The sequence below is a fragment of the Mirounga angustirostris genome, unplaced genomic scaffold, assembly GCF_029215605.1.
Source record: "Mirounga angustirostris isolate CCGP_5_RB_7025 unplaced genomic scaffold, mMirAng1.0.hap1 SCAF_6, whole genome shotgun sequence".
NCBI classification, from domain to species: domain Eukaryota; kingdom Metazoa; phylum Chordata; class Mammalia; order Carnivora; family Phocidae; genus Mirounga; species Mirounga angustirostris.
The window spans coordinates 81,762,265-81,777,840 of NW_026991714.1; the positions used below are offsets into that span (position 1 = coordinate 81,762,265).

The 15,576-nt window shown below is 38.5% G+C and overlaps 1 protein-coding gene across 1 annotated transcript in view; it reads left to right on the forward strand.

Moving 5' to 3' along the window:
• Positions 1–15,576, forward strand: part of LYST (lysosomal trafficking regulator) — a 169,229-nt gene that overhangs the window by 118,804 nt on the left and 34,849 nt on the right. Inside the window, exons 39-41 of the mRNA XM_064594601.1 lie at positions 7,828–7,980; positions 11,205–11,449; positions 15,159–15,225. Coding sequence (XP_064450671.1) covers positions 7,828–7,980; positions 11,205–11,449; positions 15,159–15,225 — 465 coding nt within the window. The remainder of the gene's footprint in view (positions 1–7,827; positions 7,981–11,204; positions 11,450–15,158; positions 15,226–15,576) is intronic.

Consider the following 15,576-nt stretch of genomic DNA (forward strand, 5'->3'; position numbering starts at 1 on the left):
TCTGACTGGTGTGAGGTGATATCTCATTGAGGTTTTGATTTGGATTTCCCTGATGCCGAACGATGCTGAGCACTTTTTCATGTGTCTGTTGGCCATTTAGATGTCTTCTTTGGAAAAATGTCTGTTCATGTCTTCTGCCCATTTCTTGATTGGATCATTTTTTCTTTGGGTGTTGAGTTTAATAAGTTCTTTATAGATTTTGCATACTAGCCCTTTATCTGATATGTCATTTGCAAATATCTTCTCCCATTCTGTCGGTTGTCTTTTGGTTTTGTTGACTGTTTCTTTTGCTGTGCAAAAGCTTTTTATCTTGATGAAGTCCCAATAGTTCATTTTTGCCCTTGCTTCCCTTGCCTTTGGCGATGTTTCTAGGAAGAAGTTACTGCAGCTGAGGTCGAAGAGGTTGCTGCCTGTGTTCTCCTTTAGGATTTTGATGGACTCCCGTCTCACACTGAGGTCTTTCAACCATCTTGAGTCTGTTTTTGTGTGTGGTGTAAGGAAATGGTCCAGTTTCATTCTTCTGCATGTGGCTGTCCAATTTTCCCAACACCATTTGTTTGAAGAGACTGTCTTTTTTCCATTGGACATTCTTTCCTGCTTTGTCGAAGATTAGCTGACCATAGAGTTGAGGGTCCATTTCTGGGCTCTCTATTCTGTTCCATTGATCTATGTGTCTGTTTTTGTGCCAGTACCATACTGTCTTGATGATTACAGCTTTGTAATGGAGCTTTAAGTCTGGAATTGTGATGCCGCCAGTTTTGCTTTTCTTTTTCAACATTCCCCTGGCTATTCGGGGTCTTTTCTGGTTCCATACAAATTTAAGATTATTTGTTCCATTTCTTTGAAAAAAGTGGATCGTATTTTGATAGGGATTGTTTTGAATGTGTAGATTGCTGTAGGTAGCATTGACATCTTCACAATATTTGTTCTTCCAATCCATGAGCATGGAACATTTTTCCATTTCTTTGTGTCTTCCTCAATTTCTTTCATGAGTATTTTATAGTTTTCTGAGTACAGATTCTTTGCCTCTTTGGTTAGATTTATTCCTAGGTATCTTATGGTTTTGGGTGCAATTATAAATGGGATCGACTCCTTAATTTCTCTTTCTTCTTCTTGTTGTTGGTGTATGGGCATGCCACTGATTTCTGTGCATTGATTTTATATCCTGCCACTTTACTGAATTCCTGTATGAGTTCTAGCAGTTTTGGGGTGGAGTCTTTTGGGTTTTGCACATAAAGTATCATATCATCTGCAAAGAGTGAGAGTTCGACTTCTTCTTTGCTGATTTGGATGCCTTTTATTTCTTTTTGTTGTCTGATTGCTGTGGCTAGGACTTCTAATACTATGTTGAATAGCAGTGGTGATAGTGGACATCCCTGCCATGTTCCTGACCTTAGGGGGAGAGCTCTCAGTTTTTCCCCATTGAGAATGATATTCACTGTGGGTTTTTCATAGATGACTTTTATGATATTGAGGTATGTACCCTCTATCCCTATACTCTGAAGAGTTTTGATCAAGAAAGGATGCTGTACTTTGTCAAATGCTTTTTCTGCATCTATTGAGAGGATCATATGGTTCTTGTTCTTTCTTTTGTTAATGTATTGTATCACATTGATTGATTTGTGGATGTTGAACCAACCTTGCAGCCCAGGGATAAATCCCACTTGGTCGTGGTGCATAATCCTTCTGTTGGATCCTGTTGGCTAGTATTTTGGTGAGAATTTTTGCATCCATGTTCATCAAGGATATTGGTCTGCAATTCTTTTCGATGGGGTCTTTGTCTGCTTTTGGGATCAAGGTAATGGTGGCCTCATAAAACGAGTTTGGAAGTTTTCCTTCCATTTCTATTTTTTGGAACAGTTTCAGAAGAATGGGTATTAATTCTTCCTTAAATGTTTGGTAGAATTCCCCTGAGAAGCCATCTGGCCCTGGGCTTTTGTTTTTTGGGAGATTTTTGATTACTGCTTCAGTTTCCTTAGTGGTTATAGGTCTGTTCAGGGTTTCTATTTCTTCCTGGTTCAGTTTTGGTAGTTGATACTTCTCTAGGAATGCATCCATTTCTTCCAGGTTATCTAATTTGCTGGCACAGAGTTGCTCATAATATGTTTTTATAATTGTTTGTATTTCTTTGGTGTTGGTTGCGATCTCTCCTTTTTCATTCATGATTTTATTTATTTGGGTCCTTTCTCTTTTCTTTTTGATAAGTCTGGCCAGGGGTTTATCAATCTTGTTAATTCTTTCAAAGAACCAGCTCCTAGTTTTGTTGATCTGTTCTACTGTTCTTTTGGTTTCTATTTCATTGATTTCTGCTCTGCTCTTTATTATTTCTCTTCTCCTGCTGGGTTTAGGCTTTATTTGCTGTTCTTTCTCCAGCTCCTTTAGGTGTAGGGTTAGGTTGTGTATTTGAGACCTTTCTTGTTTCTTGAGAAAGGCTTGTATTGCTATAATACTTTCCTCTTAGGACTGCCTTTGTTGCATCCCAAAGATTTTGAACAGTTGTGTTTTCATTTTCATTTGTTTCATGGATTTTTTTAATTCTTCTTTAATTTCCTGGTTGACCCATTCATTCTTTAGTAGGATGCTCTTTAGCCTCCATGTATTTGAGTTCTTTCCAACTTTCCTCTTGTGATTGAGTTCTAGTTTCAAAGCATCGTGGTCTGAAAATATGCAGGGAATGATCCCAGTCTTTTGGTACCAGTTGAGACCTGAATTGTGACCTAGGATGTGATCTATTCTGGGGAATGTTCCATGGGCATTAGAGAAGAATGTGTATTCTGTTGCTTTGGGATGGAATGTTCTGAATATATCTGTGAAGTCCATTTGGTCCAGTGTGTCCTGTAAAGTCTTTACTTCTTTGTTGATCTTTTGCTTAGATGATCTGTCCATTTCAGTGAGGGGGGTGTTAAAGCCCCCCACTATTATTGTATTGTTGTCAATGTGTTTCTTTGCTTTTGTTATTAATTGGCTTATATAATTGGCTGCTCCCATGTTAGGGGCATAGATGTTTATAATTGTTAGATCTTCTTGTTGGATAGACCCTTTAAGTAGGATATAGTGTCCCTCCTCATCTCTTATTACAGTCTTTGGTTTAAAATCTGATTTGTCTGATATAAGGATTGCCACCCCAGCTTTCTTTTGGTGTCCATTAGCATGGTAAATGGTTTTCCACCCCCTCACTTTCAATCTGGGGGTGTCTTTGGGTCTAAAATGAGTCTCTTGCGACAGCATAACGATGGGTCTTGTTTTTTTTATCCAATCTGATAGCCTGTGCCTTTTGATTGGGGCATTTAGCCCATTCACATTCAGGGTAACTACTGAAAGATATGAATTTAGTGCCATTGTATTGCCTGTAAGGTGACTGTTACTGTATATTGTCTGTGTTCCTTTCTGGTCTATGTTACTTTTAGGCTCTCTCTTTGCTTAGAGGACCCCTTTCAAGATTTCTTGTAGGGCTGGTTTCGTGTTTGCAAATTCCTTTAGTTTTTGTTTGTCCTGGAAGTTTTTTTTATCTCTCCTTCAATTTTCAGTGACAGCCTAGCTGGATAGAGTATTCTTGGCTGCATATTTTTCTCATGTAGTGCTCTGAATATATCCTGCCAGTCCTTTCTGACCTGCCAGGTCTCTGTGGATAGGTCTGTTGCCAATCTAATGTTTCTACCATTGTAGGTTACATATCTCTTCTCCCAAGCTGCTTTCAGGATTTTCTCTTTGTCTCTGAGACTCAAGTTTTACTATTAGATGTCGGGGTGTTGACCTCTTTTTACTGATTTTCAGGGGGTTCTCTGTGCCTCCTGGATTTTGATGCCTGTTTCCTTCCCCAAATTAGGGAAGTTCTCTGCTATAATTTGCTCCAATATACCTTCTGCCCCTCTCTCTTTCTTCTTTTTCTGGGATCCCAATTATTCTAATGTTGTTTCATCTTATGATATCACTTATCTCTCAAATTTTGCCCTTGTGATCCAGTAGTTGTTTATCTCTTTTTCTCAGCTTCTTTATTTTCCATCATTTGGTCTTCTGTATCACTAATTCTCTCTTCTGCCTCATTTATCCTAGCAGATAGAGCCTCCATTTTTTATTATACCTCATTAATAGCCTTTTTGATTTTGACTTGGTTAGATTTTAGTTCTTTTATTTCTCCAGAAAGGGTTTCTCTAATAACTTCCATGCTTTTTTCAAGCCCAGCTAGTATCTTTAAAATTGTCATTCTGAACTCTAGTTCTGACATCTTACTAATGTCTGTATTGATTAGGTCCCTGGCAGTCTCCTGTTCTTTTTGTTGAGGTGATTTTTTCCGTCTTGTCATTTTGTCCAGAGGAGAATAGATGAATGAGAGAACAAAATGCTAACAGGGTAACAACGTCCCCAGAAAATATACACTAAACAAATCAAAAAAGACCTGAAACTGGGGGAAAAGAAAGGGAAAGAAAAAGATAAAAACAAACAAAAACAGGGGCGCCTGGGTGGCTCAGTTGGTTAAGCGACTGCCTTCGGCTCAGTTCATGATCCTGGAGTCCCTGGATCGAGTCCCGCATCGGGCTCCCTGCTTGGCAGGGAGTCTGCTTCGCCCTCTGACCCTATCCCCTCTCATGTGTTCTTTCTCTCTCATTCTCTTGCTCTCAAATAAATAAAATCTTAAAAACAAAAACAAAAACAAAACAAAAAAGTAGAATATGATCAAATATGACCAGGCTGGTGCATAGATCAGTGCCATGCACTAGATTTTGGGCGTATTTTGGACTGTTAGAAGAAAGTGCCTCCCAAAATTTTAAAGAAAGAAAAACTTACATATGTACAAAAATAAGGGTTAATACGATGAAGGGATGGAATATGACTGTAAAGATGAAAATTATAAAAGATTTTATAAAAGGAATTGATAAGATAAGAAGTTGTTTGAAAAAAGAAAGATGAGGATTAAAAAAAAAGGGGGAGAGAATGGGATCAGGCAGGAGACTAGAACAAAGCCATACACTAGAGATTTAGGGTATATTTTGATCTGTTAGAAGAAACTGTATCCCAAAATTTTAAAGAGAGAACAACATATATATACCAAAAATAAGGGTAACTACTATGTAGGGATAGAATATGACTCTAAAAATGAAAAATAAAAAAGATTTTTTTTAAAAAAGGGATTGATAAGATGTTGGTTGAAAAAGGGAAAAAGAAAAATTAAAAAAAAAAAAAGTTAAAAAAAGGTTAACTTTGAAAGCCTTAAAGAATCATTGGAAAAAAGCCATGGATTCTATGTGCAGTATTCCCCTAGCGCTGGAGTTCTGCTGTTCTCATTGATCAGTGAACTTGGTCTTGGCTGGCTGTTCTTGCTGATCTTCTCGGGGAGGGGCCTGTTGCCGTGGTTCCCAAATGTCTTTGCCGGAGGCGGAATTGCCCCGCCCTTGCCAGGTCCAGACTAAGTAATCTGCTCAGGTTTGTTCTCGGGAGTTTTTGTTCCCTGCAAGCTTTCCGTACAGCTTTGGAGGAGGAGAGTGAAAATGGCGGCCTCCCAATCTCCGCTCCAGAGGAGCCGAGAACTCGGGACCCCGCTCCTCAGTGCACCCCCAGAGACAAGCAATCACTCCCATCTCCCCAGTCTCCGGCTGCACTCCGTGCAGTACTCTTGTTTTTTTAATAGAGTGAAAGGTCCTTCTTTCCTCTGCTCTTTAGCATTTGTTCTATATGACATTTGCTGTCTTGCATTTTAAATGTGTATACACTTTCCATCTTGCACAGATGTATTTCATGCAGAGCACTTAGCAGAGCACCTTGCTCATAGATGCTTAATTAACATCTGCTGAGTTGAATGAATGAATGAAAGTTGAAACTTAACAAGAAGGAATTCGGTTTTATGTATGAGAATATTAGATTTTCATTAAAATGTTTAATTTTATTTGTAATATATTTCCTATGCCTATTCTAAAAATCATTTGGAACCCACATAACACACACATAGAACAGGGCAAATCAAATTTAAAAATTTCAAATAAGGTTTTAGAAGGATGAAGAGCCTGGGATAGGATAGTCATTACAATTGAGTTCTAAATTTTGCTCTGAGCTCCAGTTCCCACACAAAAGAGTAAGTAAATGCAGTTTTCCAAAAGGTAAAACTGATGAAAACAAACCAAAACATTATGCAAGTTAATTTGATGAGATAAATTCTAACTAGTTTTAAACCTTGGTAGAAGCTTTTATCATGATTTTTCTATTAAAAGCATTAACATAATTCATGTTCATAATTCATTGCAGTTTACAAAACATAATTCATTGCAGTTTACCAAAGATTTAGACATGTTTTTAAAAGTTTTCTTGATTTTGTACTTTGGCAAGGACCCAGTGATAGTAAGAAGTATAGGACCTATGGCCCCTAACCCTTCATTCTAGAATGTGGGGATTTGGGATGCCTGAGTGGCTCGGGTCATGATCCCAGGGTCCTGGAATCGAGTCCCTCGTCAGGCTTCCTGCTCAGCGGGGAGTCTGCTTCTCCCTCTGCCTGTGGCTCCCCCTGCTTGGTCTCTCTCTGTCTCTCTCTCTCTCTGACAAAAAAAAAAGGAATGTGGGGATTTGATGAGGGAGGCTAGGATTAATGCTGTCAGGAAGATCCAGCCTTCTGGTCGTCACTTTATCTCTTCCTTCCTTCTGCTGACCACATGGGAGAGGAACATAGCCATCTGGTACATGATGATCTATGAACTTACAGTCAGTGGGACTGAACTGGCAGGAGGCTGCTTTGCCTTTCCTGGAAGATTCAGAGGCATGGGAACTATGCGTCAAAGCTGGGGAGCTCCCAGGCCACGCAGATAGGTCAATTTTAACCCAAATCCATGTGCGGGCAGGCCCGCAGCTCTTGAGTTCTCAGGGAGAGGCTTGTTTCCAGCCAGACTCCAGGCCAAGAGAGACAAGCTCCTGCTTCTTCCTCTATTGATGGGCACGTGTGTTTGTCTGTGATTGGGACAATGTCCCTTAATGGGTTTTAGATTTCTGAAGTAATTTCATTTTCCATACTCTGATCCAGAGGACCCAGTGCCTCATCTTCTTTCTTCAAGTGGACATTAACCTAAGTCATGTGGTCTCTGAACCCTGTGAGCCTGCTGGCAAAGTGTCCCCTCCACCTCCCTGCTGCTTTTCACATTTCTTGTTAGTTTTGGCTCCTGGGGCTTTCATTTCCCCTTAATTTCTTGCAAGCTCAGCTTTAAAATAAGTCAGTCTGGAAAAGCTACATATTTTATGATTCTAACCATATGACATTCTGGGAAGGGAAAACTATGGAGATAGTAAAAAGATCAGGGGTCCACAGGGCAGGAGGGGATGACAAGGTGGGGCAGAAGGGAATTCTGTATGGTACTGTAATGGTGGACACATTCCACAGGAAACATTAGTCAAAATCCATAGAACTGCATAACACCGAGAGTGAACCCTAATGTAAACTATGGCCTTTGGTTAAGAATAATGTATTCAATATTGGCTCAACAATTATTACAAAGGCACCCCACCACTCACACTAATGGGAGATGATAATCATAGGGAAGTTGTGAGTGCAAGCAGGGAATACATGGGAACTCTCTACACTATCTGCTCAGTTTCCTGCAAACCTAAAACTGCTCTAAAAAGTAAAGTCTATTTAAAATTTAAAAAATACAAAAACAGTCTGTATTTTTTTAATTCATTACATTTTGTCCAGCATTTTGAAGTGTTTTGTAGTGAGGGGTGGGGCCAGTCAGGGAATCTTATCTGCCATATTGCCACAAGGGAAGACATTTTATTTCATTTGGATAGTTTTAAAATGATTATTTATATTTCCTATAAACCAAACACTTTCATTTATTTCTTTTGTCTTAGAGCCTTCAGGGAGAATTGGAACCAGCATCCTTCTCCTGGACATATGAAGAAATTAAAGAAGTCCACAAGCGTTGGTGGCAGTTGAGAGACAATGCTGTAGAAATCTTTTTAACAAATGGTAGAACACTCCTGTTAGCATTTGATAACACCAAGGTAAATTCGGCTTTATTAACAGATAATTTTTGAAATTATCATGGGATCAGTGTAACTATACTCATACTGATTTTATCAAGGTTTAACTTATTTAAACTTTGATTCACTGTTTCTGACATCAAATAAAAACTGCCTTATTTCTTAGTCCTAATTAAAGTGAACCCTTGGCTATAGTAGAATGATTTTTGTCCTTCGAAACAGTGTTAAATTCAGATTCTCCAAAGTCACTGTATCTGTAAAAGTAAGTGAATGCATAACCAACCTGAAGAGAGTAATTTAATCTAGAGAGTAGATTCTATATTTTATAAACCCTTTCTTAACCCTACATCCCTTCCGCTGCAGTTTGTCTGCTGTCCTTTATAGAAAACCTTTTGGAAAAGTTTGAAAAAGTTATGTGTGCTCGCTGCCTCCAGTTCTCTTTTGAAATGCTCCTGACTGGTTTTCTTCTCACTACTTCACCTAGAATTCTGGTTGGGGTTCTTAGTGACCCCCATGTCTAAACCCGATGGTCAAATTTCTCGGTCCTTATTTTACTTGACCTATCAGCAGCATTTGACACCAGTGATTGTTTTCTCTTTCTTAAAAAAAAAAAAAATAATAATAATAATAACCTTCCCAGGGCACCTGGGTGCTGCAGTTGATTGAGCAGTTGAGCTTCCAACTCTTGGTTTTGACTAGGTCATGATCAGGGCCATGAGATCGAGCCCTGCATTGGGCTCTGTGCTCAGTGGGGTGTCTGCTTGTGCCTCTCCCTCCTCCCTCCCCCCCCCCCCCCGCCGCACTCTCTCAAATAAAGAAATAGATAAAATCTTGAAAAAAAAAAATCTTCTCCACTAGGTTTCTGGGTCATCACTTTTCGTTAGCTCTCCTCCTGCCTTAAGGACATTCATTCCTTCTCAGTCTTCCTCCAAGATGCTTCTTGGAATACCTCCAGGCTCATTCCACAGACCTATTCTCTTCTCATCCACTCTTGTGACTTTAAATACTACCTGTATTGAAACAGCTTTCAAATTTATATCCCTACTCAAACCTCGCCCGGGAATGCCACACTCAAATACTTAACTCCCTACTTGGCATCTCCACTTGGAAGTCAAATGGGCATCTCGTATTGAGCATGCACAAAACCAAGCTTCTAATCTTCCCCCTCAGAATCTCTTTGCCGTTTTCCCCATTTCAAAAATTGGCAACTCAATCTGTCTGATGGCCCAGGCTAAAAATTTTGGGATTATCCTAGACTCCTCATATTCTTTCATGCCCCACGCCTACTCTATCAGTCCTGCTGACTCTCCCCTCAAAACAGGTCCACAACCTGCCTACTTACACTACTGGTCTAAGCCAGCATCATCTCTTGCCTAAATCATTACAATAACCTCCTAACTGTCCTCCCTGCTTCCATACTCCCCCTTCTTTCAGGCTATTCTCAACACGATAGCTAAGGTATATTGGATCATGCAATCCCTCTGCTCAAAACCCTCCAGTCACTTCCTGTCTTACTTGGTTAATGCCAAAGTCCTTATAATAGCTTAATGAAACACTGAGTTATCTGGCATCTTGTTATCTCATTGACCTTCTTTTCTATCATTCTAGCCCCTGCTTGCTCCACTCCATCCATGGCGACTTTGTTTTCCTTGACTAGGCACACTAATGCTTCAGGGCCTTTGCACTTACCACTCCTGCTCCTGGGAACACAGCCTGGAATGTTTTTCCTTTTTGAAATTCACATGACTCACCTGCTCACTTTTTCAGGTTCCTTGATCAAATGTCTCCTTATCAGACCCTCCGGACTACTCTTAATAAAATGGCAACCCTTCTCTCACTCCTACCCCCAAGCCTCCTTTCCTTTGCTCTGTTCTTCTCTATAGCACTTAATAACATCCAACATTGTTTCTCCAATAAAATGTAAACACTTTGTTTTGTTAAGTGCTATAGCTTCAACAGCTTGAATGTAGGTGCCTGGTCAATACTTGTCAAATGAATGAATGCTTCCTTTTTCTTGCAGAGTTTGGTATGCAGTCTGTCATAAACTCCCTTCCATCAACCTTAGCTTTAGAAGGTGGCAGTCTTCAGATTTAAACTACAGGTTTAGGTTTTCTGTTTGTTTTTCCTTGAGCCTATTACTTTTTTTTTTTTAATTGTGGTAAGAAAATACGTAAAATAAGATGGCCAATTTTTTTTTAAGATTTTATTTATTTATTTGAGAGAAAGAGTGAGTGAGCACAAGTGGAAGGGGTGGAGGGAGGCAGAGGGAGAAGCAGACTCCTCGCTGAGCAGGGAGCCCGATGCAGGACTCAATCCCAGGACCCTGGGATCACAACCTGAGCCGAAGGCAGACGCTTAACCGACTGAGCCACCCAGATGCCCTCATTTTAGCCATTTGTGTGTGTTAAGTATATTCACATTGTTGTGGAACAGGTTCCAGATGTAGGCTTTTAAACCTTCTGTGACCTTGCCTGTTCCATAGCCATAGCTCCATTTCCTCACTTACTTTTAGTCCTGTCTCTGGTTATCCACATCTGCTGCTCTTGTTCCTATGCCTGAAGTACATACACTACAGATTTAAGATAGATATTTCAAATTTGTTTTTAGTAAAGGCCTGGCTTGTCTATTTTTTCCCATTTATTACCAATCATCATTTAATGACTTTAGAAAAAATCATATTACCTTTTTCTGTGACAAGTTTTGTGAATCTCTAAAAAAAAAAAAGAGAAAACCAAAGTTTATTGGTTTTCAATCAGTAGTGAAAATCAAATATCATATTTTACATAGGGTGTTTTATTTCCTATTCATGAAATAAATATTATTATTCCCATATTACAGATATGATAACTGTAACACAAAGGTTTTAAGCTGGAAATCAGGCCATGTCTGTCTAAGAAGACCATGCTCTTTCTACAATATCATGTTGCATTTATTTAGATGAAGATTCTTCTTTATCCTTTATTGATTTTTTTTCAGGATCTCTATATAAGTGACTCTTCTATACAAACTTTTTCTTACCTTCTTATTGACCGATTTCTCCAGCAAAACATAATGGTTAAGAGTCCAGCCTTTGGAGGAAGACCCAGAGTTGAATCTCAGTTCGCCACCAGTTGATGTTAGTCGGGCAGCGAGTATTTTCTTGGTGGCCTTGATATTAGTAACATGCCTAAAATACGGAGACTTTGGAGAAAAGAATCAGTAGCCTAAAAGAAAATCTGTTGTTTTTTTTTCTCCTTCCCTTGCAGGTTCGTGATGATGTGTACCACAGTATACTAACAAATAACCTCCCTAATCTCCTGGAATATGGCAACATCAATGCTCTGACAAATTTATGGTATACTGGACAAATTACTAACTTTGAATATTTGACTCACCTAAACAAACATGCCGGCCGATCCTTCAATGATCTCATGCAGTATCCAGTGTTCCCGTTCATACTTGCTGACTATGTTAGTGAGACCCTTGACCTCAGTGATCCATCAGTCTACAGGTAACTAAAAACATTATCACCTATTAGCTTTGTCCATATGCTGTCTTTATTTCATTAAAGACCTATCATGAGACTTTTCAACCATGCACCAATATAGAAGGAATATACAACAAACCCCATCTGTCCATAACCTCAGCTCGACAATTATGAAGATTTTTGCCAAACTTGTATCATCTCTTTTTTCTTTTTAAGACAAATCGTGGACAATCTTGTTACATTATTCCTGTGTTCTTCAGCACACATCTCTTAAGAAAGTACAGAACATTTTCTTACTTAATATGTTATAGTGTCATCATCATATCTAAGAAAATTTAACAATAATTTCATGGTGTCATCTAATACCCAATCCATTTTCCAATGTCCCCCCAATTATATGAAAGATGTCTTTTTATAGTTGATTGGCTTATATCAGGCCCAATATCACCTTTGGTTGCTATGTCTCCAAAGACATAAATCTAGAATAAGCCTTTGTTATTTGGTATGCATTTTCCTCTTTCTTTTTTCCTAACATTGACTTGTTGAAGAAAAACAGGTCATTTATTTTGTAGGATATCTCCCATTCCCTTGTTAGTATTTACCTTCTTCCTTTAGCCTCTGTATTTCCTAGAGACTGGAAATTAGTTCTAAAGGCTTGCTTAGATTGAGGTTCAGTTTTTTTTTGGCAAGAATACTTTATCGGTTGTGGTGTGAACTTCATATTGTCCATCTCAGGAAACATATGATATCCCACTCTAATGATGCTCAGATTGATCCATGGTATCAGGCATCCATGGAACTTGTTTCTGTCATTGATGGTTATCTCTTAAGTTGGTTATTTATTTCACTAGGGGTCCACAAAATGGTGACTTCCTATTCTCTCATTTCTTCTAAAATTTTTTAGAAGAAAACATATAAGGTGAACCTATGATATTTATTATATCAGAAAGCAAGGAAACTGATAGTCTTGTCAGAAGGATGTGGGGACCATATTTGCATACCTATGTTCATTGCCACATTATTCACAACAGCCAAGTCGGGGAGGCAGCCCGTGTCTGTCTGTGGATGGATGGATGGAGAATTTGTGGTACCATACATACAATGGAATATCATTCAGCCTTAAGGAGGAGGGAAGTCCTGTCATACGCTGTAACCTGGATGAACCTTGGGGACATTGTGCAAAGTGAAATAAGCCAGCCACAGAAAAGACAAATATTGTGACATTCCACTTATGAGAGTTATCTAGGGTCATTAGACTCAGAGGCAGAGAGGGGAATGGTGGTTGCTCGGGGACAGGGATGAACAGGGGAGGGGGAGATGGGGAGTTGTTCTGTGTGGGTAGAGTTTTACAAGATGAAAAAGTTCTAGACATCTGTTATACAACAGTGTAAATATGGTCAACACTATTGAACTGTATACTTGAGGATTGTTACGATTATAAATTTTGTACTGTGTGGTTTTTACCACAATCAAAAAAATAAATAAGTAAAGGACTCAGGAGCCAACTTGAAGTGGCTCTCACTGCCAAAGATAGGACAATCTGAGCATCAGGAAGAATAATGACTACAATTGATTAAAACACATTTCAACTTAAAAAAACACTTAAGTTAATAATGATACTTTTTTAAGGCCCCCAAAACAAACTTACTGGTCGCCATTGGATGTAACTAGGGCGCCAATTCCTTACTTTTGAAATTTGGCAATTAAAGCAAAAGAATTAAGCATTTATCCTGCCTTTCTTGAATGAATTGCATTTTAGAGTAACCACATAGCCCTAGTAGTTGATGAGGAAATATTCTGGTTATTTATTTAAAAAAAAAAAGTTCTCTTATGTAATTTAAAGAAAATTTGACTCCAAATATTCTACTTGGTATATTAGAATATATATATTTTTAGAATATTTTAATTATAACTACTGAAAAGTAGGCCTAGCTTAAGGCAGTTTTCAAGAAATCAGATACAGTTTAATATATTTGTCAATTTAAAAAATAGCAAGTGGCATGTTATTTATCTTCCAGACATTTTTATACACTGCTGATGGACATTTAGACATTTTTACTCTATTAGTATAAATAGATCCAATCTTTCTGGAAGGCAGTTTGACGATATATAATATGCCAAAGAACTCTTCAAATGTGCATACTCTGTTTTAGCAACTTAACCTCTGGGATTTTTTATTTTTAGGAATACTTAAGAATATGTACTTTACCAGAAAGGTTCCCACTGGAAGTAAGTGTCATGAGGGCAAGAACTCTGCCTGGTTCACTGCCAATAATGGTGCCTGGCACTGTATGCAACGATTTGGCCATATGGATGGATAGTCCTTACATCATTTTTTTTAAGTAGCTAAAATTTAGAAACAACCCCAATGCCCAACACTAGGTTTGAGTAAACTGTTTTACATTACAGCCATTAAAAATGGTATTTTAGAAAGACACAGTATAGGTGGGGAAAGCTGTTATTTTTATTTTAAACATGAATATACATATACAGATAACCAGAAAAACATCTGGAAAGGTATATACTGAAATGTTTTACCTGTGAATAATAGTATTATAGCTGATTTGAGGGTTATTCTGTCTGCTCATCAGTAATTTCTGATTTTTCAACCACAACAGTAAGTAGTACTTATGTTCAAAAACACCTATTTACACTGTTTAGAAAAAACTGCATGCCCAGATCTTACACACGATTTCTCCTACTTTGAGATGTGAATTTGTATCTATTCTATAAAACTGTTTTTACTTTTTAACAAATTTTTTAGGATTGGAAAGGTCTCAAAAACAAAATTAGTGTTTACTATCACTAATGTCAATATCCCTAGGAAATAGGTATATTAACATCTGGCTCAGCAGACCTGGTTTGAGCCACTGAACTTTGGGCAAATCTTGATGTTGATCTAGTTACGGAGCCAGATGTTGAAACTCCAGATGACCACACCCCATGCCAGCCCAGGTGGCCCCTCAGCCCAGGAGGTTGCTCCCACGGTGGATCTTTTCCTCTTGCTCTTTCAAGTGAACACCAGCACAGACACATCTCTACTCTGTGAACAAGGATGTCACTTCCCATCTATGAATTAGACAACAAAACATGTATTTTAGTACTCACACTCCAAGTCTCCACTTGGTCATTTTAAACGTGTGTCATTTGGGGGTGCCTGGCTGGCTCAGTCAGTAGAGGCATGTGACTCTTACTATCAGGGTCATGAGTTCAAGCCCCACATTGGGCGTGGGGCCTACTTAAAATTTAAAAAAAAATTTTTTAAGTGTCTTTTCTTTAATTTTCAGTAACTAGTCCAATAATTACATAACATCTCCTCATGACCATATTTCCCATCCAAACCACCCTTCAGTCTTCACTGCCTGAACAGGTGTAGGTCTGGAAAATGGGGACAGGAACGTCAGGGCTCAGCAGGAATCAGCTGCCCTGGGCAGCATCAGTTATGATTCTGGAGGAAGCAGAGGAAGCAGCAGCTCTTCTTGTCTAGGCTACTCGTAAGTCAGGAATTCCTGAGATTGGTATGGATCTGTTTAGGAAAATTCTACCTTGGACCAGTTGATTCAATCATAATCTTGAATGATGGCTGTTAGTTGCAAAGCAACATATGTAAGCACTAAACTAAGGCCAAGTGTTTGCTGATCACAGATTTACTTACAGGACGCAGGTGTGTAGGCAGCTTAATCTTAACAGTATCAAAATACTTCATCTTTTTCCATCCTCTCTTCATTTGTAGGAATCTCTCTAAGCCTATAGCTGTGCAGTATAAAGAAAAAGAAGATCGTTATGTGGACACCTACAAGGTAGGTTTCGTTTTTCCTCATATTTTGATAAATGAAAATTCAAGTTTTATTCTATAGGCTTGTGTTTTACCTAATTTTAAATTTATAATATTGATTTTTCTGATTTTTCTTTTTTGTGCTTTGGGTGACAGGCAATTGGAAATCATTATATGATTTTAGATATTATTATCTGTCTCAGTTCTATGAAAACACTTTGCCCAGAAAAAGAAATACACTTATTGTGGCATAAATTGGAAGCTAATAATCCATTGTTGTATCCATATATAAATAACTATATTTCTTTTAAAAATCACCGATTTTCAGGGACCCGCTATGTGTATCCCCTAGTGTTATTTATATAACAATATCAGT